Here is a 22,565-nt window from a genome sequence, read left to right on the forward strand (position 1 = left end):
TATTACAGCTGTGAGCTTCATGAGCAACAATGAGCGCTTTGTTCCTTTTTCTCTCCCTGGACCTCGCCTGTCAGGCTGCACTAACCCTCTGATTGGTCGAGCATATTGGGGCCTCACAATAAAGCCTTCAGAGACGTTTCACATGTGATGTTCAGTCATTTGTCTCACGCCTGTCTGAAAGAACAGATACGCTTCTATTTGAATCAATACAGCTGTCTTCACAGGCTGCGTAACAGCCCGCGCTACATGAAGCAAAGACAAGACATTAAAGTAAAGATCTGTAAGATTTTAGTCCTGGGTGATTTGATGTCACCAGTAGTTACTGGTGGTTGCAGCAAGTGCAGTGTAATACTACAGCAAACACTCCGAGTGCAGCTAGTCTGTCAGAAATACAACAGAAAAAGCAAACCAGTGCATCTGTGTGCAGCTCAGCCAGATGAACCCATGCTGTTGTGGAGGAGCCAGTCAATCCTTGCACATTACACATCGTGTCATTAGCAAACACAACCCCGATTTCATGCACGCGTCAACGGAAGAGTTCGACAAAACAGCCAAAAAGCGAGAGTACAGTGGAGTCGGTTACCTCGCTGAAGAGCTGTCGCCTCCAGCTCGTCACCTAACGTCTCACAGTGCCGGCGCCTTCTCTCTCTTGTTATCCTGCGATATCGAGAACTGATCCGCTGTCAAAAAAAATCCAGAAAATTACCATGTTTTTGATGAACGATCAGAGTCGGCGCTAACCGCGGTGACAGATGTGTTTGACTGGTTCACAATAAAAGCCACCCACTGTTTTGCAGCAGCAGCAGCAGCAGCAGCACATTTCCTTGGATCATGTGTGGTTGAAAGCATTTTGAATCCAGCACTGGAATGGCGGACCCCACCACTATAAATGGCTGATATACAGACATCCTTTCCCATGAACCCTCAAACCCTATGGTTATCAGACTATAGAGATACAGATTTGTAATGGTGGCAAGATATTTTACAGTTTAACAGTAGACTATATTGTTTATAATGGCATCAATGCACTGAGACCATAAACTCACTGAAAATCAAATAATCTTAAGATAAACCAAAGTATCTTTGTTTTCTTGTTTTTGAAACCAGGTGGGGAAAGACAGATAAAGATGTTGTTTTTCTACTAAAATAAACTTTTTTTTCCTCCTGAAATAAAAATAACCTTTTCGCTCCCTTTCAGCAGAAGGGAAATATTTACAGACCAGACAAAAACAATTTTCAGGACAAAAGAATGTGTGAAAACAAAAAACGGGAGAGAACTAGAGAACTGAAAAGACTAGTTTGAAGAGATTTTGTTTTGTCTTGAAACAAAAACCTGTATTTATAAATAAAAAAAATGTTTTCTCCCGTTTCATGTTTGTGAAACTGGATGGGGAGTTCTCATGTGGATTCTTTTTTTTCCCGTTTAAAACTGAGCCGAGAATTTTATATTATCTGTGAAAATGGGCAAAATAACAATTCAGGAGATATTTTTTTGTTTTAGGATGTTTATAGTTTTTTGATTTGTGAAACCAAGTAGTTTCGAAATTGGAGGAAAAATATTTTTTTTCTTCAAGGATTTTTTTTTTTTTTTCTAGGAGGAAATACGTTTTTTTTCTTGGAAGAGAAAATTTTCTAAGATCGAAAAGTTTTTTCTTGGAGAATTTTTTTGTAAGGAGAACTGAGTGAAACAATTCAGGGGGAAAAAAAGCTTTTTTTTCTTGGACAAAAACTATTTTTTCAAGGAGGAAAATGTTTTTTTAGGAGGAACAAACAATATTTTGTCCACGAGTGAGTTTCAGATGATTAAAAGATGTTTCGGGTTATTTATTTTTTTTCAGCGAAACTGAGCAATTTTTTTTTTTTTTTTCAGGAGAAAAGGAAAATCTAAATTTTTGGACAAAAAATCTGTAGATCATCCTATCAGATTGTTTCCCCACTCAGTACCAGTTTCACACATGAAAAGGAAATCTATTAATAGATCTAACGTTTAAATTTCATGTGTGAAACTGAGCGTAAACACAATTCAGGAAAAAAGCTATTTTTAGGAGGAAAAAAAATATTTTGTCTGTGAGTGAGTGAGTGAGTGTTTCAGGTGATAAAAAAGAATTTTAGGTGAAATCTGTTTTTCATGTTTGAAATTGGGGAATTTAAAAATAAATAAAAAATCAGTTCCGGCAGAAGAAAGAGGCTTATTTTGTTAAAGTGTCTGTTTCGTGGTTCTCATTTTGACCACAGGAGGCTGAAGTGCACCGCCTCAGGTTCTGAATTGGACGAAAAGCATTCATGTTTTCTTTCAGGGGAGTTTTGATTTCTGTCTGCACACACGAAGAAAAAATACATGCTCTTCTCCTGAGTTTTTCCTTTTCACTTGGTTTCACACATGAAAAAAAATACAGTTCTCTGGAATAAAACATTCAAATGTTTCCATCGATTGAAAAAAAAAGATGATTCTGGCAAAACTTTTGTTTCATAGCTTCAAAAATGGGGTTGTGAAAATCTTAAGGATTATAATTTAAAAGAGCGCATAAGTATTCTTATAACTGATAACAATTTCACCACATTACCCTTATTAATGTGACTAAATGTAAGAAATATCACGCAATTTCAGTTTCATCTTGGTTTTATTAGTGTTTGAGAAGCTCTGACTGTGTGCGAGCACAAAAATAATACACAACACAATGAACTGCACTCAATTACACCAGAGAAACTTTTTTATCTCCATATGCTCCGACAGGCAGGAGATGGACAGTAGAGTTTATTAGTTTCCAACTTACTCCTGCCCACACTCCCAGTACATGTGTTTAGAGCGGGATTCATCCTTCCTCTCAGCTGAGACCAAAGCAGAAATATTGATGCTCAGTATGGATCGCGGCGTTCAGCGGTGTGCTGCGGTGTGTTTCTGATGTATTCAACAGAATCTGGCAGTTGCCTTATCAAGCGGCCCCTCTCTGCAGCCTGCGATCGATCGCTTCCATCATGCCATCATTAAGTGGAGGATGACATAATTGCCTTTTGTAGCCGCTGCGGTGCTGTAGTGGATGTGCTGTGGATGTGGTGAGCGAGGCAGAGAGTGTGTGTGTGTGTGTGTGTGTGTGTGTGGGGAGTGAGCGTGCCCTAATTCTGAACTTACTAATTAAATGGGCTTGTCAAGTAGGAGTGCGTCCCATCTCTGCTTGTACCGGTCCTTCAAAGCAACGCATTCCCTCCATTGACGAGCCGGTTCCCCACCCTGCCTTAACAAGAAGCGGCGCAAATCACTGACTCATATTATGTTATTATTCATGGCTTTAGAAAAACGGCTCGTTCCATGTGGACTTTTCAAGCTTTCATTGGCTGTTTCCAGCGATCACGGACCCCGGCGTCCTTTCATATGTACAGTAGGCAAGCCTTTGCTCGCTCTGATCCAGCTGCTCCTGCTCGGCGGCCGGCCGCACATTCATTAAAATGCACCGCTCCCCAATTATTTCCATCAATAGGGGGATACCTTCAAGTTCAGAAAAAGGGAACATAAAAGCAGAAGCACACCACAGACCTGCGCTTAAATGCACGACGACAGAAAAACACTGGCAATCTTGCAGGAATCGGGTCTACTAATCAGCGAGCCCAGAACCATAAATTACAGGATGTAAGAGCGGTGTACGGTAGATGCAGGATAATAAGGGATCATACATAAAAAAAAAAAACAAAGCTGCTTCCTTTTAAGTTGACAAATGGGTGAAAATGAAAGCCTGCGCATTGACAGAAAAGGTCGAGCATAAATATACATTAAATTACCTGCATTTACATGTATTTCCTGGCAAGGAAAGTAGAGCTAGTTACATCTTCAGGGGGGTCATTATTTCCATTTTTCCCCTTTCAGATTTCACACATTGTGTGCTGTGTACGTAGTTTCTTAACTTTTAAACACATGTGCTGCATCAGCTTGAGGACAAGTGTCTTATTCTGTAGAAAAAAAAAAGTTTTCTTACAGTAATCTGTCCAATGAATTATTCAGTGAACTAAAATACAAACGTAGAAGTGCTCAACAGATGTGTCCTTCAGCAGAATACCAGTCGTCATATTATTATATTTTCCCACGTTGAAGCTCTTTTGAGTCTTTTTTTTACTGATCAGCCTCGTTCGCAGATGCAAATGCAGAAAATGTGTACAACCTTGATGCGCCCTTAGAGTAAAATAGTAAATGTTTCCTCGGCGTTGAGCTCCAAACTGTGTATTTCCTCTGTTGCTTGAGCGCTGATCTGACGCACTGATCTCTTCATTTAACAAAAAAAAACACAAGCGCAAATGAGCAGATGTCACCCAGCGCACTCAGAGAGACGACTTTGATTGATTGTTTCACAGAGAGTGTCGGGGATCAGGAAACCAAGCTGCAAAAAAAAAAAAAACACAAAAAAAAACATCCAAGAAGTTGTCGTGTCTTTGTCTCACAGCCTAAAGAAACACAAACAAGCAAACAGATGTAAAAAATAAGACTCTATACAGTAAAACCAGACTCCCTGAATGAAAAGCCTCTTTTTAACAGCAGCCAGGTTTTTGTCCATTAATCCGACCGTGTTGTTGTCATGTTAGTTTCCACCAAAATGCCACATCAGTCACATTATTCAGGACGTGGAGGGGTCGTTAAGTGGAAGGCTTTTTACATGTCCAAAAGAGCACAGAGGTCTGATCTGTGCAGCAGCCCATGTGTGTCCATCAAAAGTCTTGTTAGTGTCCTTGAACAAGACGCCGAGCCCTCTCCGAACGCGCTCATTAGACGATGCTCTGGAAAAAGATTGTCAGTTTAATGAATAAAATCCCCCAATCTGACCTGAAATTAAACATGGCAGGACGGCCTCTGGATATTAGTTTGCCGCAAAATCAACAGCAGAACGTGAGGCTGCATACAAATGACTGTTTAAAAGTAAACGTGAAGGAAAAAACAGGATCAGGGAGGAAACAAAACAACACAAAGTTACAGGACGTGCATCTTCTGTTTTTGTTTTCCGCAGCCGCTGGACTTCGAGAGGAAGCGTCAGTACAGCCTCCGCGTTCAGGTGGAGAACGCCCACATCAACCCACGCTTCTTCTCCGTGGGGCCCTTCAGGGACGAGGCCACCGTCAAGATCGTCGTGGAGGACGTGGACGAGCCGCCGGTGTTCGAGCGCGCCAGCTACGTCATGGAGGTCAAAGAGGACGCCGCCAGGAACACCATCATCGGCTCCGTCAGCGCGTCCGATCCCGACGACAAGAACAGTCTCGTCAGGTAACAAAGCAACGTCTCTTCATTTAAAGCTTCAGTGTATCGTGTTGCAGGGATATCTAATGATGGTAGCATGCTAACCAGCTAGCTAGTCAGATAACTTTAGAGGCAATTTCTTTGACATACTAAAACATACAGAGGCAAAAATCGACGAGTAATAAACAAAACAAGAATAAAATACAAGAAAATCAAATCAAATATGCCAAGGAGCTCAGTGGAATAAAGGAATCCATAATAAATAGAAGACGTTTAATTATCATTCAATAAAAACAAAAAACAAAAAAATCTACAAAGAATTTAAAATGTTTTTCAGTGTGAGGCTGTGAAACTAGCAGATGAATAAAACAAAATTAATAAACACAAAGGAGGCTCTCGACAAAAGGTTGATAAAAGTGACAGTTTAATCATTTTGATGCTTTAACTAGACATAAATGAAACCTTAATATCCAAAACCAAACTTTGTGTTGACAGAGAAAAAATTGAGGTCCAAATAATCTTTGATTTTAAAAGTTTTGATAACAGAATCTAAAAACGTGATTTCCTAGAAAACATGCAGATACACTCCTAGAGGAAAAGGTTTTTTTCTTGGAGAAATTTTTTTTTTTTCTTGAAGGAAATTATTTTTTTCTTGATTACTTGAGTTGTTTGGTTAATTTTGTCAGTCTGATGTATTGTTTTCTTTGTCTGACTGTGATAAAGAAAACAAAAGAGACAATAAAAAGAGTCAGTTTTCCAATCAAACAAACCAAAGGTGAGATGACACCTGGAGGAGTTTGTACCAGGGCAACATTTGTCTTATCGTAAAATCCTCTACAAGAATTTGATTCACTAACTCGGTTTCTCTGGATCTTCCCTTTCCTATAATAAGGCGATGAAAAGCAACAAAGTAACAATTCAGTGAGGATATTTCCATTTTCTGCTACACCACGTCATTTACTTAATACATTTCATTACTAGTTTCTTTGCAGACGACATGCTGCTTCACAGACAAATCAGTGGAAACCACAGAATCACAAAAACGCTGCAAATCGGATCGGCCAAAAATTCGTAGACGCCTACAGACATGTAAATATTCGTGCAAGTTACTTTTTGAGTACATTAATTGCCAGAAAATGACTTAATTCTTTATTACAATTAATATCAGATACACTTTAACGTTCGACTTTCACTTTTAGCAGTAAAGAAATAATATTTCAACACGATATCTCTGTGTATAATATGAATAACAACACTGGGTTCTGCTGAAAAGCTCAGGAAAAATCTTATAAACCAACGTTTGGCTCAGAATATTTAATCTCAGATATTACATGAGTGATGACCGTTACACACTCACAAACCGGAGTAATTTTTAATCTAATAACGGTGAAATACAACTTTTTTTTCACCCCTTTCATCAATTCAAGTGGTCTCGGACCCCCTTAATGGGAAAAAGTATTCATGCGCAACACTTGTGGAACTCATTAATTTTATATAATCATGCAATTTAAAAGCACCCATTAAGTGAATTATTTAAATATTAACTTTGTCTTCAGCATAAACACAAACACGGCATTTAACACCACGTAATGAGGCCTCGAAACGGAGACGTAACGGACGTGACGAAGGTTCCCGTCTTGCAGTTTAAAAATTATGCAAGTGTTCTACTAAATGGGAGTAATGGCGGCGGGGGTGTGGGGCAGCGCCTTCCACTCCGTCTCAAAGACTTTTTCATTTTTATGATGCACTAAGGGAGTTGGCTCTCAAGGTTGAAGTTCCACCACTTTATTGCAGGTGTCAAATATGATATCATTCTCTTTTATCGCCCATCATCAAGGAGGTAGCTACCCCGTGGCATTTAAAGCTGCACAGTGGAGGAGGAGGAGGAGGAGGAGGAGGAGGAGGAGGAGGGAAGCCTAAGGGCTGCCTGGCATGAAGAAGTCACTCGGATGGTTATCTTTATTAGCTCGCACCGATCGCCACAACAGCACAAAGACACGTTTACACCGAGACATGGACGTATACACACAAATCCCCTCAGACATACATGAAGATGAGCAGAGGATCATGTTGGAAGGTTTCTATTAGATGTCAGTTTGATGACAGTCTATAAAACAATATTCAAATTTTTCCAACCTGCAATAATTTTATTCTTCTCGTCACACATACTGGAGCGTTTTTTTGAACATCATCTGTAAGTCTGAAAGCTTTTTTTTCCCCGACAGGTCATCCCGTCTTAAACAGCTGCCAGCTCTTAAAACAGTTTTATTAGTCCTGGTTTTAATGAAGCGTTTTAGTGCCGCGATAATCTAAATGCTGTTTCCAGTCGTCAGCTTACCAAGGGCAGACTTTGGGAAACGCACTGAAAAACTCTCAGGACTTTGGAGTTTGAATATTAATTCAAAATGTCATCCGTGCTCAGGTTTAAAAAGATGCTAACGCACACCGCGTTGATACACAAAAGCGTCTGGAAAATGTTAAACAGAGCTAAATTTAAAGTTCAGAGCTCATTTTAAACACAAATACCCAAACACATTTTCCTTACTTAAGTTTTATGCATTTCAATACAAAGACGTAAGAAGACGTAAACAGACAGAGAAGGAGGGAGTGTCAGTGTCTCGTATCTGCAGAGATTTTCTTATTTTCTCACGTTGTTGCTGCTCTGGACGCTTCGCCAAACCAAAATGGAGTAGTTGCACGCTTTTAAATAATGCGTGGGAGTGTCCTTACAGAGTCAACTGGCCATCAACCAGTCACACCTGGGCTCACCTCACCCATGAAGGCAGGTCGACCCACAAGCGGTCCTAACGACTCTGAAACCCAGAGCCAACACGTGTCCTTAACGACTCTGTAAGGACACTCCCACACAGAGTTTAAAAGCCTGCAACTCCCGTCCAGTTAGTTAGAACTGAAGAAGCCTTTTGGATGAGAGGTGAAACGTCTTCAAGAGACTGAAACAAGTCCAGTTGCCTACAATACGGAACTTAATATGATGTAAGCTTCAGGTAGCTTTGCATGGAAATGTTTTCCTTTGATACTCTGACTACATTTCAGAGCCTGTCCTTGAATCAGTACCAGAAGATCTGTACTTCTACTGGAGGAAAGAGCATGTGCTCCTCTGTCAACAGGCTCAGTATCATGTACAGAGTAGTGTTGTTCACGAACAAAAGAGTCCCTCGTCTCAGCCACTTATCTTCACGTCAATCTGCAGTTAATTCCTCGGTGATTCAGTGTTTTCTCCCACTTTTATTCTTTGCAAAAGTAGATCGAATCTCAACTTCTCTAAAGTAACATCATCAGATATTAGAGGTTTTCACAATTGAACAGAGGTGGAATCACTCTCAACCCACTTAGCTCTTACAGCCTTTCTCACCAACATTAAGAGAAATTGAACTGACTCTTCAAAGAATCAGGCGTAACGTCGTAATAGGCATAAAAGTGGGATGGGGAGCAGTTGCTGCACCATCTCCGTACTTCTGTCTTTACATATCGCCGTTCAAAATACTTTAATTTCTTTACACTGCCGAAGACAGTATAGTGTGGTACCAGTTATTGTTCGGCACTTGGGAACATTTTGTGGAGCTCCTTCTTGCGTACCTGCTATAAATATATAAACTCTTTATCAAATGTTATATTGCATCTCCATCTGTCTATTGTGGAGGCGTTAGCAGAACTTCTTTCCACGATTCTTCATCTGTTGCCACCTTGAAATGTACAACATGTAAGAATGTGCCACCTCTCAGATCATACTCAGCTGAAGCTACCGTTAGCTGTTTAGCTCGGTTAGAAGTGCAGCTAGTAGTCCAGCCTATGACTATTTAAGATGTTTCTTGTCTACAACAAGATTCAGTGACTTAAAATTCAACTTCAATCAGGTTTTAAGTCGTTCCTCCAAGGGCTTTGGAGAAAAACTTCTCTAGTAAAAACATAGTGGTGAAGATAAAGTCTGAGTTGTTGTGTCACATGATCCAGAAGTCCATAAAATGCTGTAGAAGTCTGAACTTCTGCTGATAAACATCATGTGATACGATCAGAAGCTTCAGAATAGCCACTAAAAGGACCTGAGGGCGAGACTGTCTTGCAGAGATTCTGAGTCATCTGGGTTCTACAATCAACATTTACACAAATAAGCGCTGACAAGACTGAGTTCACATCGAAATCTGGCCAATCAAATGTTGTAACAATGATTCAAATTTAACCTAATCAACGTTTTCAGGTCAAACTCGACGTCTCTTGACCTTCAGATCCCCGATCAGTGCTCATACTCAATGCCAGGCGACTCCCGCTCTAAAGAATGTCTTTTAAAAATACTGTTGCAGGCGTGTCGCCTCTGTAGCGAGGACAGAGGATATATGTCCCTAACTCGCTGATCGCTAACATTTCTGTAACCCTCCATGTCCTTCTGCTTGGCCTCCCATCCAGCCAGCTGCCTGCCTGCTGAGTGCAGCACTTTGGATGCCCGGTCAGGACGAGGCGCGCTGTTATCTCTGTGCCATTAATCAGGGGAAGGGTTAGGCCCAGCCAGCTGAATTATTGGGAATATTAGAAAAGCAATTAGTAAAGCCCACGGCCGACGCAGCTTTAACGAGGTTAGAGTTACTGTCGAGGGCCCCGGCGAGGTGGTGGAGGAGAGGCAGGCGGAGACGAGGAGGGAGTGTTTAGATAAAGACACTAAAATGGTTGATGCAGGAGAAGCAGCAGGGAGAGGGAGGGAGGGAGGAGGGAGGCGAGGGGAGAGAGGAGAGAGAGCGGTGCGGCGGTGCATTGAGAGCCCGGGTTCATAGTCTCCCCTCGGGGGTCTCCTCCTTCTTACGCCGGCCCTCCTGATGCCTGCTACTCCATTAATCACACTGATGTATCACAGTAGTCTGGGAAGCAGAGAAAAACAACACGACTGGGTAACCTGTTGGCTCGTGTGTGTGTGTGTGTGTGTGTGTGTGTGAGAGAGAGAGAGGAGAGACTGCAAACACTTACATAAATCTGTCATCACCACAGGACACAACATTCAGACTCTGTGATAAAGGGTCAGTTCACCCAAATCGCATAAAATAGCCGGGTACACTCACCTCTGGCTGCGTCTAGTCGGGCAGATAATTGTGTTGTTTTTTATCTGCGCAGGTTTCTCTGATGTTTCTGCTGTTTGGTAGTCAGATGTCTGAGAGCACGTCGTGTTATATTGAATAGTCTGTCAGGCTTCTTTTTTTTCTTGGTATCATTTCGTATGGTTTGCCAAAAAAGAAGTAATGTTTTTTTTTTGTACATGGAGAACAAATCGCTGTGCTGCGGATCAACCAGACTGACAGCTGAGAGGGCAGAGAGAGTCAAAGATGTCTCTGAGCAACAGTTAGAGAAGAAGGGAAAGAAATCGACAGTCATTGGCAAAAGAAATTGGACGCTTAGCGTCAGAATCTGTGCAGATTTAAATAGAAATCCTGTTGCAGAGCCGAGTGCACGATAATGTCTATAACAAGTTTGAATTAACAGATGTGTTGCTCTAACAAAGCTGTTCTTAAAACTGCAGAAAAGAAACAGAAGGCTGGTCTGAGGTCAGCGCTGCAGACTCAATCAGCTCGATGCAAACTTTGAGACTTGGGAAATTGGCACACTTGTTTATTTCTTCTCAGGTGTAACTAACATTTTAAACCTGCTGGTATTTAATATACCGTGTTGCTTTGTGGGCGTCTTTGATAAACCAGATCTGCCCAACAGCGACGTCTCACCACCAGTCAGACTAACAGCTCGTTTAGTTCAATCTAACCACGAGTAGACCCAAAGAAAAACAGGTTTCCAAAGATATTCAGATATTTCAGAAACAAATATAAAATCAAAGGTTTGTTCGGGGGGGAAGTGTTCATCTTTTTATCCTTTTTCTGTTGGGGACAAAACTATTTATTGAACTACTAACTAGATTCATTTTTTTGAAAACACTCAGTGATCACGATGCATTACTCTGTTTTTCTATTTAAGATATTGATATTTATGCATTTGGATTCTGTGTAACAGCAACAAAGGATGCGTTAACTGGCAGGAGGACATAAGCTGTTCACTTTGAGTCATTTTTCATTTCGAGTGTTGTGCCAAAGCAATTGAGACAACCTGTAAAAAGACCAGTCAGTCAATCTGAGAGTGACAGCAGCCTCCGGTCCCTCAGTTTGGATGTTGGATATCCAGAGTTGTGAGGCGTTACTACTCCGGTCCAGGGATGTTTTCCAAAGATTAGAGAAACGATTGTATGGTTAGCTCACCTGCGAGTTTTTTAGGTTGTTTGTGGTCTGAACCCTGAAAATAAGCTGGTTTTCCCCAGAAGTTCACAAGTTGTAGTTGTGTGCGTCCCATCTCGTAACACATCAACACAAAAACCAGCGCCTCCGTGACTTTACTCGACTTAGATCTTCACCTGAGGCTCGTTAGGTTGCAGAAACTGCTGCTCTAGCACCTCAAGGACGATGTGTTTGACATTTCAAGACATCACAGTGAAGCCCAGTCGATACAGCTCAACAACACCCAACATTGTTTCTCAATAAAAACAAAGAGTTCAGAGAAGAAAAAGGACAGGAAAAGATGAATTAACGCCCCTGATCGCTCCTAACACGAGGACATGGTTCCTGTAAAAGCATCCTGCTGTTGAGTTTACTTCATTTCTATACACCGGGTGCATCTGTGCGGCGGCAGATGTTTCAGAGGCGGTTATGTCCAAACTTTAGGATGCAAACCTTAAACTATCCTGCAGAGGGTAATTGAGAAAACATGTTTTTTGTGATTCGTGTAAAGCGAGCTTTTAGTGGAAGTGTGAAGGTGTTCAAAAGCAGTTTATTAACTCCTGTAGTTTGGCTCATTTGTGCCGGTGGAAAAACCAATTTTGTTCCCTTCAACAAAGTTGGCCTTTCTTCTGAGGGCAAACCTGCCCGGATTGATGCAAACATTCATATTTTCCTTAATGCGTTCTTGGTATGAATAGCAGAGAAAGGAAATAATGGCAGAGTGCAGACGAGTCCATCATGCTTAGCGTGAGTTGTTTTGAGCACCTCCTGCCTGCTGGAACCCCTCCAACCACCCCTGATGTCAGTTTAACCACCAGCAGACGTGACCGTTCACACCTGAGAAGCTCTCTGAATGTGACGGTAGCCTTCACAACACAACGCATGTCCACGTTTAAGAAGCTGATCCCTTTGTGTGTGTGTGTGTGTGTGCATGTTTTGCAGGTACACTATTGATCGGCGTACAGACATGGACAGAGTGTTCAACATCCATGCAGGCAACGGGTCAGTGTACACCCTCAGGGAGCTGGACAGAGAAGAGAACGCCTGGCACAACATCTCCGTCCTCGCCACAGAGTTCAGTAAGTGCAGCCGGACGGGTAGCAGACTTTTGTTTGTTTTTTCAGTTTCGCCCCTCGTTCTTCTCTTTCTGCCAGCCAAATTTGATTTTTGGAGCTGATAGTATCTGCTGAGTGTTCTGTGTTGAAGTGAAGAGAGAGGTTTTCTGCTGGAAGTACAACAGTCACTGCCAGTTCATCAGTTATTGGCTGCGAGCTGGTGTTTGTTCACCACTCAAGAGTTACTGCACATAAACTGACAAATATGACGCCGTATGCCGTCCACATAGATTTCATATATTGACCTAATATATATTTATTATGTATGTTAATGTTTTAACAGCAATAATGGGTATATTTGTCAATATGTAGAGAATATATAATTATTCAAAAGTACATACTGGACAATACAAGCCATTATATTCTCATTATGCTCCAAGAATATATTATTATTGTACATTTTTTTAATATACGTTCATATTTTTACTGTATGAAAATGGTGATAATTGGTTTAAGTGTCAGTACATATAGAATATAACATTCATATAACATCAGAGCCTGACTTCGCCAATATTTTATGCGATTTGCAGAGATTTCTTATGTTTGTTTAGAGATTATAATGCACAAAAAGATGCTTGTAAGTATTTATTTCAACGACACGACCCTGCGAACTATTCCAGAGCCCATGAGCAGCAGTTGGTGGTTCCAGGTGATATGCTACCCTCTAACATCGGAGCTACCTTCAGCCAATGACACCTTTTTAATACGATGAGCCATTTCCAGTAGCTGAAACATCATAATCTTATTCTCCTTATTGAGTTTTAATGTTGAATGTGTGCAGGAAGTGACAATATTCAGTGACCGTGCTTGAAAGACGACGACAAAATAGAGCCGACAAAAACTTCGAAGATTGAAAAGTTTTATTTCCATGCTTGTCTAAGAATCTCAAGTAAGAATCAGAACAAATAGATAGAAAATAAATACTTTATGTGGAGTGTAAGACGAGACTAATCAAGAAATGTTTCACCTCAGCTCACCTCAATTTCTTTTTGACGTTAATATAAATGTAGTTTCCTCTTTTACATGTCAAATCTAATCTGCGTCCTTGCAGAGAATCAATTAAATATCTCCAACAATGTCTAACAATACAACTTATGCATGGAAACACACACATACACAAACACAACACTGTGGTAAAGTTTTGTCAGGAAATAATCATTAGTGTAAATTCACCGTCCTTACCTTTTGTGTTTCCTAGACAACCCGCGACAGATCAGCCGTGTGCCGGTTTACATCAGAGTCCTGGACGTCAATGACAACGCTCCGACATTTGCCACCAATTACGAGACGTTCGTGTGTGAGAACGCAAAGGCTAATCAGGTTGGTACGACCGAAAAAACACAAAGCGGCAGTCGTGGTTTCATCTCCGCTTCCCCCGTCAGGATTATGTGTCCGCTTCCAGCACAGCATGTAATTAGCAGACCTCAGAGAGAATTTGTAAATCCGTCACGTGCGTGAAGCTTGATGGTTGAGGATAACGAACACATCTGGGGACCCTTTTTTCTCTCAGGTTGATAAAAAAAATAAATAAATAAAAATCAGAACTGTTCCCTCTTCCTCCTAGTAGAGATTAGAGAAGTTAAAAACTCATCTGAAGTCATCAGAAAGAGTGCAACAGCGACACAGATGCATTATGGACCGACTGTTTGTTATATGTGATTCTCAATCATCCCAGTCGTCTTTACAGTCGCACTGCTGCTTCCCCCGAAAACCCCAAAGCGCTCCAACACTTTGACTCCAAGTCTTTCAGTTTCAGCATCACTTGTAAATTCCTACACATACTCTGTGTTCACACTTCGGGTCAGAACCAAATGTTTCTGTCGACAGTTTATCTGAGCTCACAGATGAACCACTATGTGATGTTCAAACATGGAAAAAAGAGCAAAAAAAAAACTATATCAAGAATATTATCTTCGTGATATTAGACTTCCGCTGCAACGGTGGAAGAAGAAGCACTCAGATTATTAAACCAACACCCAAAAATGAAAATTCCATCATTTTTCTACTCACCTCCATGTGGATAGGGAGCTGCACAACACCTACAATCACCTACATGTTTTGGTGTCTAAATGATTCATGCTCACCAGAAGTTTTGGACTCGGTCCAGCAGATTGCCTCAGATGGTTGCAATAGCTCTAAATCCTTCAGGGCATCGCTGACCGTCGAAGTAATGTCCACTTAAAGTGCTTGTTTTGCCACAGACGGGCTGCGGTTGTTATTCCTTCACAGACGGACCTTTTTTGTCAAATAATGAGATCCAGAAACACAAGTATCGTTGAAGGAGAAGCTCTGAAAACAAGCTCATATGCAGGAATGTAAAGTTGAGTAAAATGTCCAAACTCCTGTAAATGTCCTTGACTATTGTACATCCTTGAGTCAGTTCTGTGTCTCTAGGCAACACTGAGAACTGCCAGGTGTAAAGGATGTACATGTGTTCAGTGCTACATGCATTTCCCATCAGTGAGGTTTATGACTCCCCAAAGACTGAATCATCTCTTAAACAGCCGGTGTTGACGTGTAAACAGTTGCCAACAACACGCACGTGCTGTGATATCTTTGTTAATCAGACGGTTTTAGAGATATTGTTGGTCAATGTGACAACAAACTGTGCAGCATGAGACATTTGCTGGCTGTGTTAGGCCACTGTGGGCAGTCTAATACATGAAATAATTGTGGAGAGCAATCATCTCGCCCTGCTACACTGCAAGAACGCTCAGGGATGTCACGACAAACAACTCAAGGCATCGAGCTGGTCTCAAGATCCCCCAGATCCCAATCTGATCAAGCATCCATGGAATGTGTCTGAACGGGTCCGATCCACTTAGCTCTGACCTGACAGGTAAAGGACACAGGACCTCTTAGGGTGTCCAGCATCAGGCAGCGGATCCTTTGAGTACTTTTGGTTGCGAGAGAACTCGTCCATCGATCGCATTTATTTCAGAACGTACCGTGGACACTCGATCAGATTGGGACTCATTTTTGCCATCAGGGACCGGCATGTTAAGTGGCGTCCACATGAACACCAGGACCCGAGGCCTCCCAGCAGGACATGTCCTGTGGGTTGTGAGCGGCGCCCTCCATGGTTTGTACCGTTTCAGTACATCCCACAGATGTTCAGCTGGATTTGGGTCTGGGGGATTGGGATGCCGGGTCAACACCTTGAGCTCTATACTGCCATAATGCCTGTTCTTGGTGTGCAACATCAATGATACTCACTTCACCGGTTCCTCCATATAATGTTGTGACTGATCTGTTTGAATAACATTGCCCACTCCCATAAAGCTGAGTGCTAGAATGATGAGTTCCCAGTTAAACAGAGCGTTAAAGTGTCCATTGAGAACTTCTCAGAAGGTTACAGTTTGTGGTTGGATTGCAGTTTTTCTCAGCTGATGGTCGTTTACGTTCCTTCATTATGGCTGCTGGAAGGTCGAGTCGCTCACTCTGTTTCTTATTTTCAGAGGATACAAACGGTGAGTGCCACAGACCCTGACGAGCCACTCGGAGGACACCGATTCTTCTTCGGTCTCGCACAGGAGGCTGCTGGGAAGGCCAACTTCTCCGTCCGTGATAACAAAGGTAACACACTCTCAGCTCGCGCTCGCGGTCATCGGATTAACTTCAATCTCCTTGTCTACTGCTCCCATAAGGCACTTACACCTGTTGTTCTTAACCACATCTGCACGATGATGCGATTTATAGTTTTTCATCTTGCAGCACTAAAAGCACACTCACAGAACCAAATGAAATTTCAAGCGGAGTTCATTGAAATATTCATTCAGCCGATATCGATTGCTGCGCAGTAACTGGATATCCCGATGTTTTCAGACAACACGGCCTGGATCTTGACCCGGAGGAACAGCTACAACAGTCTGCAGAAGAGCGTCTACCACGTGCCTGTGGTCATTTCGGACGGCGAGTTCCCGATGCAGAGCAGCACCAGCACCCTGACCGTCCGAGTGTGCACCTGCGACCGCGAGGGCAACATGAAGCTGTGCAACGCCGAGGCGCTCACGGCGAGGGCGGGACTCAGCACGGGAGCCTTGGTGGCCATCTTGCTCTGTGTCATCATCCTGCTCAGTGAGTACAGACGGGCTGAGACGGAGAGGCGGCTCACCTGAAGCTCAATCTCGCAAACATTTGTTTTTCCAATTTGATCCTAATTTAAGCCGGGCGGCTCCACTGGAGATTTGATTTGAGCGTCTCCTGAAGCTGCGCTCGAGAGCGTCCCGCGATAGCAAATCGCCCCTCGCAGGTGTTAAAGAGACCGTTTTGTATTTCACTCCTTAATGTGATTCATCGCTTCCTGTGGGCGGATAATTCTGCCAGTGACCGCAGCTGACATGTTAATTTGATTTGAACAGCAAAGCAGCAAAGATCTACAGCGTCTGAGCTGAGGGAAGGGAACATTTTGCATTATTGCCACCCAGATTTGTGCTTTAGGATGAAAAAGAGCGCTGCATTTTTACATAAAACGAGTGGCACAGCTGCAAACAGTGATGTAGCTGTGTGTGGTGTTTCAGTGGTGGTTTTCCAAAATCAGAATTTTTACTTTAATCATATGCGAATCTTGAGAATCTGTGCGCTCCAGGCTTTAACAGCAGTGGCGGCTCTGTAGGACTTTTGTGAGAAAGGCCAGAAAAGTTAAATTTCTGAGTCTCAAAACATAAAAAACAATACAATTGCTCGAGGGACGAGGTTATAAAAGTAGTTTTAGGCTCCAATAACCGTATTTTCAATGACCTGCCCACGAAGCATCCAAGGAGGGCAAACAGAGAAATACTGACATCACTCAGACGTCTTAATGCTATAAGAAGAGTTTCTAGCACACAGTGTACTCTGCTGTTTTCTTAAACTGCATTCCTTTGTGATCTTAAGCAGCCGTGGCCCTGAGGAGGGAAAAATACATAATGCATCCTTGTGGTGGCTGAGCCTGTTTCTACAAAGTCAGACAAAGTCCCTGAACATCAGTGAACACTCATGCAACATCAACAATTCCCCCTGGACAGTCACTGGCCTTCAGAACAAGGAGAGGGAGCAAAGAAACAACAGCAAAAGTCACCTAACTCTGCTACTTCTTTGTTTTTGTTCTCTCCGCAGTGATCGTGGTGCTGTTTGCTGCCCTGAGGAGACAGAGGAAGAAGGAGCCTCTGATCATCTCCAAAGAGGATGTCAGAGACAACGTCGTCAGCTACAACGATGAAGGGGGCGGAGAGGAGGACACTCAGGCCTTTGATATCGGCACGCTGCGCAACCCAGAGGCCATCGAGGAGAGCAAGCAGCGGCGGGACATCGTCCCAGAAACCTTCTACCCTCCAGTTCGACGGCCTGTGCTGCCACCGACTCGGGACAATAACGGGGACGTGAGAGACTTCATCAACCAGAGGCTCGTGGACAACGACAGCGACCCGACGGCGCCGCCTTACGACTCCCTGGCCACCTACGCCTACGAGGGGAACGGCTCCGTAGCGGAGTCCCTCAGCTCGCTGGAGTCGGTGACCACCGAGGGCGACCAGGACTACAACTACCTGAGCGAGTGGGGTCCCCGGTTTAAGAAACTGGCGGACATGTACGGGGGCGACGACAGCGACAGGGATTCTTAACGAGAGCCTGGCACACAGACGAGGAGCGAAGCGAAACACATGTGTAACACTTTTTCCGGTGGACGCGTGGCGAAGAAAAAAAATGGCGAAAGGACCGAGAAACGAGCGCGGCTTTGTCCGAGCGCTCTTTCACCGCCATCGATCACCATTCAGTTGTTCCCTCCGGTGACCAGACGTAGGCTTTGTGTGTCCAGTCAGTGTTAGTTGCGTTTTTTGCAAGGGTTCAGTGAAAAGAAACTTTGTGTCAAGACTTTTTTTTTCTTCTGTGTATACGGGGTACATGAGGCCCTAATATATCTATACCGATATTTTCTTTTTGTTTGTTTTTCCAAAGCTGCGTGTGATGGACACGTTCAACAAGCAGTTTTGTAAACCAACAGATATGCCTATGTATTTTTCAGTGTTTCTGGGACAAAAACATGCTGCATATTGTGAGTTCTATCTTAGCTTGTGTACGTACGGTAATATGATACAATACGCTGTACAGTTGTTTTGTTTTTCTAGGGATTTCTATCGTCCAAAAAAAAGCGATCCCTCCTTTCAGCGACGGCTGCCTCGCATTAGCCACTTATCCACAGTCGTGCTCGAGCCAGAAGTGCCAGGAAAACGTTGGCATCGTCGTCCCCTGATGTGAAAATGAGAAATCTCGATACAGATTGGATTTGAGGAGGGGACACATCATCAAAATTTGAGTCAGCTGTGGCTCGTCGCCGGCTCTGTTGACAAGTGGCTAATGTTCTTTAAAGCTTACACGAAGCTGTGGTAAAGGAAAGTGGATTTTACGGCCACAACAAACACACCAGTTTGCTTCTTTTTTTTTTTTTTTCTGCAGTCTCTGATTTTCATCTCCGCACAGCTTCCGAGCGTTTGCTGTGAGGTGAGCTGAAATACCAAATATTTCTTCATCGAGCTGAATGTCTTCAGAACCGTTTCTCTCTCTCTTACACAGAATAGTGTTGTTTTTTTTTCTATGATGCATTGATAAGAATCACTAATCCAATGTGCACCAGGCTCCGTTAGAGGGAAACACTGGTCCTCCGCTCATCTCAACCACAGATATGTTTAAGTGTTTCACTCTGTACAGCATGGTGTTCAGTCAAACTCCACATTTACTCCCCCGGCGCTGGAAGGATGCCGCCGAGCCTGAAACTACAGCATCAAATTAAACATCTCGTGGACAGTTGCAATTAAAATTCATTGTGCGGTTTTATCTTCTTACCCTAAATGGTTCATTTTATCTGTTCAGGTGATGAAGGAAACCAAGGAAAATGGCGTTTTAATCAGTCCGGGTTGGAATTTAAACTTGGGACTCTGATCGTCTGTGAAGCTTTTTTCTTCTTTCATGTGACTAAAGCATCAAAGTCCATTATGTGAATCAAAAGAGTAGCATTAAACTTAGAGAAACACATCTTCACTAGTAATAGCCTGAAGAGTAGATTTTCTTGATTTCTCAGAATCTTTGTCACGAGGAAAACTAAGAATGGCCCTCGGCAGAGCGCAAGCCTCCAAACCTCGGGTCCAACAGTCCCCTCCAAGTCCATCAAGGCTGATGAGATAGCAAATCAAACAAACTTTAAATCCGCTAGATCGAATTGTGCTCACCAGCCACCTACATATGTATACCTATAAGATAAGACTCATCCTTCCTCCGAGTTTGGTGGAAATCTGTTCTGTAGTTCTTCTGTAATCCTGCCGACAAACCGACCAACGAACCGACCCGGGGCGTCGACATACGCTGCATTCACCTGCTCCTCGGATGGTGTCGTTTCCTGAGCTGGTGAGCTGTTCTTCCGAAGTTGTTTTTTGCATTTTGCGTTTAAACAACACTTTCACAGTCGTCTTCAGTATTTCAGGTGGGCAAGGAAGAGCAAAGGAACTGATACAATGACTACACAACACCATCCCACCAACCCAATGCTTACCGTCATCCGCCATGTCAGCTCGGCGACTTCAAACCAACATTTGCACCAAGTTGTTGTCGTTTCCGACTACAGACGGCGCCAGCTCAGAATTAGAAAAACGTTCTCTGCACAGATAACCTCCTTGTTGGAAGTAAAATGTAAATGTACCACATGACTTACAGCGTATATGTCCAGTTTTTCTTGCTTTGAAAATAAAATAAACGCTGGTTTGGATTAAGACTTGGTGGCCTGAGAGGGATCAGAGAAGAAGAAAACGGCAGGCACTTTAAAAAAAAACAGGTGACCACAACCAATCAGATCAACCAACCACATGACGTACGAGGAGAGCGTCGCCTGCGGAGCCAGCAGGTGGATTCAAACTCTCACGGAGGTCATCGAGAAAAGCCGTCAGTGCCCGACCTTTGCTCGTCTTTCAACGAGAACCAGGCTACGCTACGTAGCTCCTCTCGCTGGTCGTCACGTGTGAACCACACCTGTGGCTGTACTCACATAGCTGGAAGCCTGGCAGCACGGACCCCGGTGTGATCTCTGCACTGCAGAGGAGAATGTATAATAATGTAACATAGCAGCTCAGCCATGAAAATGTGCCAAAAAGCGAAGGACACAAGTATTTTCCATTTACAGAAAAAACAGAATATCCTCCAGTTTCTCTTCTCTGTTCCCTGCCTTTCATTACATGTACTGTACGTAGTGTTAAACATGAAGCCAGTCCAGGTGTTCGGGGCTTTACCCGGCTGATTTCCTGAGGGACGAACAGGCTTTTCCATAAAGGGGCTTATCAAGGGGCACCTGACCTTTGAGCGGCGTGGAATAAGGTTGTTAAACCCAGAGGTGTGTCGTCGGCTCGCAGAGAAAGGTCAAAACATTATCCTGCAGCGAGAACGCACAAACAGCTCGGCCTTTTTTAATTTGATTTAGAAAACCACAAAAAAAAAAAAGCAATATTGTCAAATTACTTTAAAATCTAACTATCCTAAACTGTGAATAAACAGTTTTGGTATAAAGAGAGCTCGTTGAACTGAGAGGGCAGAATGATACCAGGGAAGGGAGGGGAAAAAAAAAACAGCTTAAACAAGCTCTGGCCTCACTTTAGCAAAAGGCCAACCTGTGGAGAGGCTGACATTTATCAGACATTTGAAACAGTAATAACAAAACACAATGGCATAATTGCCACATGGGTACACTTTTTCTCGGCGCTCTGAAGCAGGCTTGACACCGGCGACGGTGCAGCACATTAAACAATTCAATTGATAACAGAGCGGTTGGAACATTTCTTTTTACGCCCGCCTGTTGTTCACACGTGCGCCCTTTTTTTTTTTTCTTCTTTCGCCTCCTTGTTTTGTTTATAAGCTTGTCGCCGGAGCTCCCGTTGCGTAAGTGGCCATTTCAGACGGCGGCGACGTGGCCGTGATAAGCATTTAATGGGTTTAGAAACCCTTCGTCTCTGTGAAAACTGCTTCGCCGCCTCAAGGTGCAATATGAGGTCTCGGATGGAAATCGACGTGACAGCAGCGCTCACCAAAAGCATCTTTTCCTTCAGTCTTCACTGTTTTTTCCGTCTTCACACAGGGTGTCAGCATATCGCCATTACGAAGACGCGCTTGTGTTGTCCTATGGAGAGTGTAACTGCCTCCAAGCACTGGCGCCATGCTCCGCTATGAGAAGAGAAAATGTCGCGCATCGTAACGTGCCGCGTCGCGTCGCCACGTCTCTGGGTTTGTTTGTTTTTTTCTTTGAGTTGAGGCGACTAGATGGTGACGCCGATGTCCTCTTCTTCTCCAGATACAATAGATCTGTGGTTGTTGATGTGTAGACACTGTCGGCCTCGGGGCTCACCTCCGCTACGGTAATATTATGTTGGTGACAATGTGATTGAGCAGTCGAGTTGTTTTGTCAACGTAGAAACAAGTGGAGAGGTTGTGGTAGTGCAAAAAGGGGGCCTGACGTCACTGGCCGTTCATCGATCTGCTTTGTAAAACGTGATATTTTGTACTGAATATTTATATGACACGATTAAATATCTTTAAAACCAGAGCCTCTGTTGACTTTGTGATGGATTCTTTCACACATTAAAGAGATTAATACATAATAAAGGATTTATTTGCATTAATATGGCACTTAAAAAGCTTAGTGGAGACTTTAAAATGAGGTTATATGAAAGTTAAATTCAATAAATGTATTTATAATGTTATAAACAATTTTGAGCTCTCACACGGCTTTTATTAATGCTGTTCATCTGTCTAAGAAGTATTAAGTAGTTATAAACCAACATTAAATGTGTAAATTATGCTTTTATTAACCATTATTAATGTTAATCAGCATCTTATAATATAATGTCTAATAAGTGGCTTATTAAATACTAACTCATTCTTATTACAAGGTCCAGAATAAAAAGGGTTTAAAGACTTTTGTGGCTGCATGTTCTCATAAATTGCCTCCAGTGATGTCACATG

General features: G+C 42.8%; 1 protein-coding gene across 7 annotated transcripts in view; it reads left to right on the top strand.

Annotated features, from left to right (window-relative positions):
- The window catches only part of LOC115570074 (cadherin-6-like), a 74,126-nt gene extending 51,980 nt beyond the window's left edge, over positions 1 to 22,146 (top strand). For all 7 annotated transcript variants that reach the window (XM_030398336.1, XM_030398339.1, XM_030398338.1 and 4 more), the window contains exons 7-12: positions 4,989 to 5,242; positions 12,418 to 12,554; positions 13,789 to 13,910; positions 16,049 to 16,166; positions 16,416 to 16,667; positions 17,688 to 22,146. In XM_030398336.1, coding sequence (XP_030254196.1) covers positions 4,989 to 5,242; positions 12,418 to 12,554; positions 13,789 to 13,910; positions 16,049 to 16,166; positions 16,416 to 16,667; positions 17,688 to 18,190 — 1,386 coding nt within the window. In that variant the 3' untranslated portion in view covers positions 18,191 to 22,146. The remainder of the gene's footprint in view (positions 1 to 4,988; positions 5,243 to 12,417; positions 12,555 to 13,788; positions 13,911 to 16,048; positions 16,167 to 16,415; positions 16,668 to 17,687) is intronic.
- The last annotated feature ends 419 nt before the right edge of the window (positions 22,147 to 22,565 follow it).

This window comes from Sparus aurata, chromosome 19 (genome assembly GCF_900880675.1).
Source record: "Sparus aurata chromosome 19, fSpaAur1.1, whole genome shotgun sequence".
NCBI lineage: Eukaryota > Metazoa > Chordata > Actinopteri > Spariformes > Sparidae > Sparus > Sparus aurata.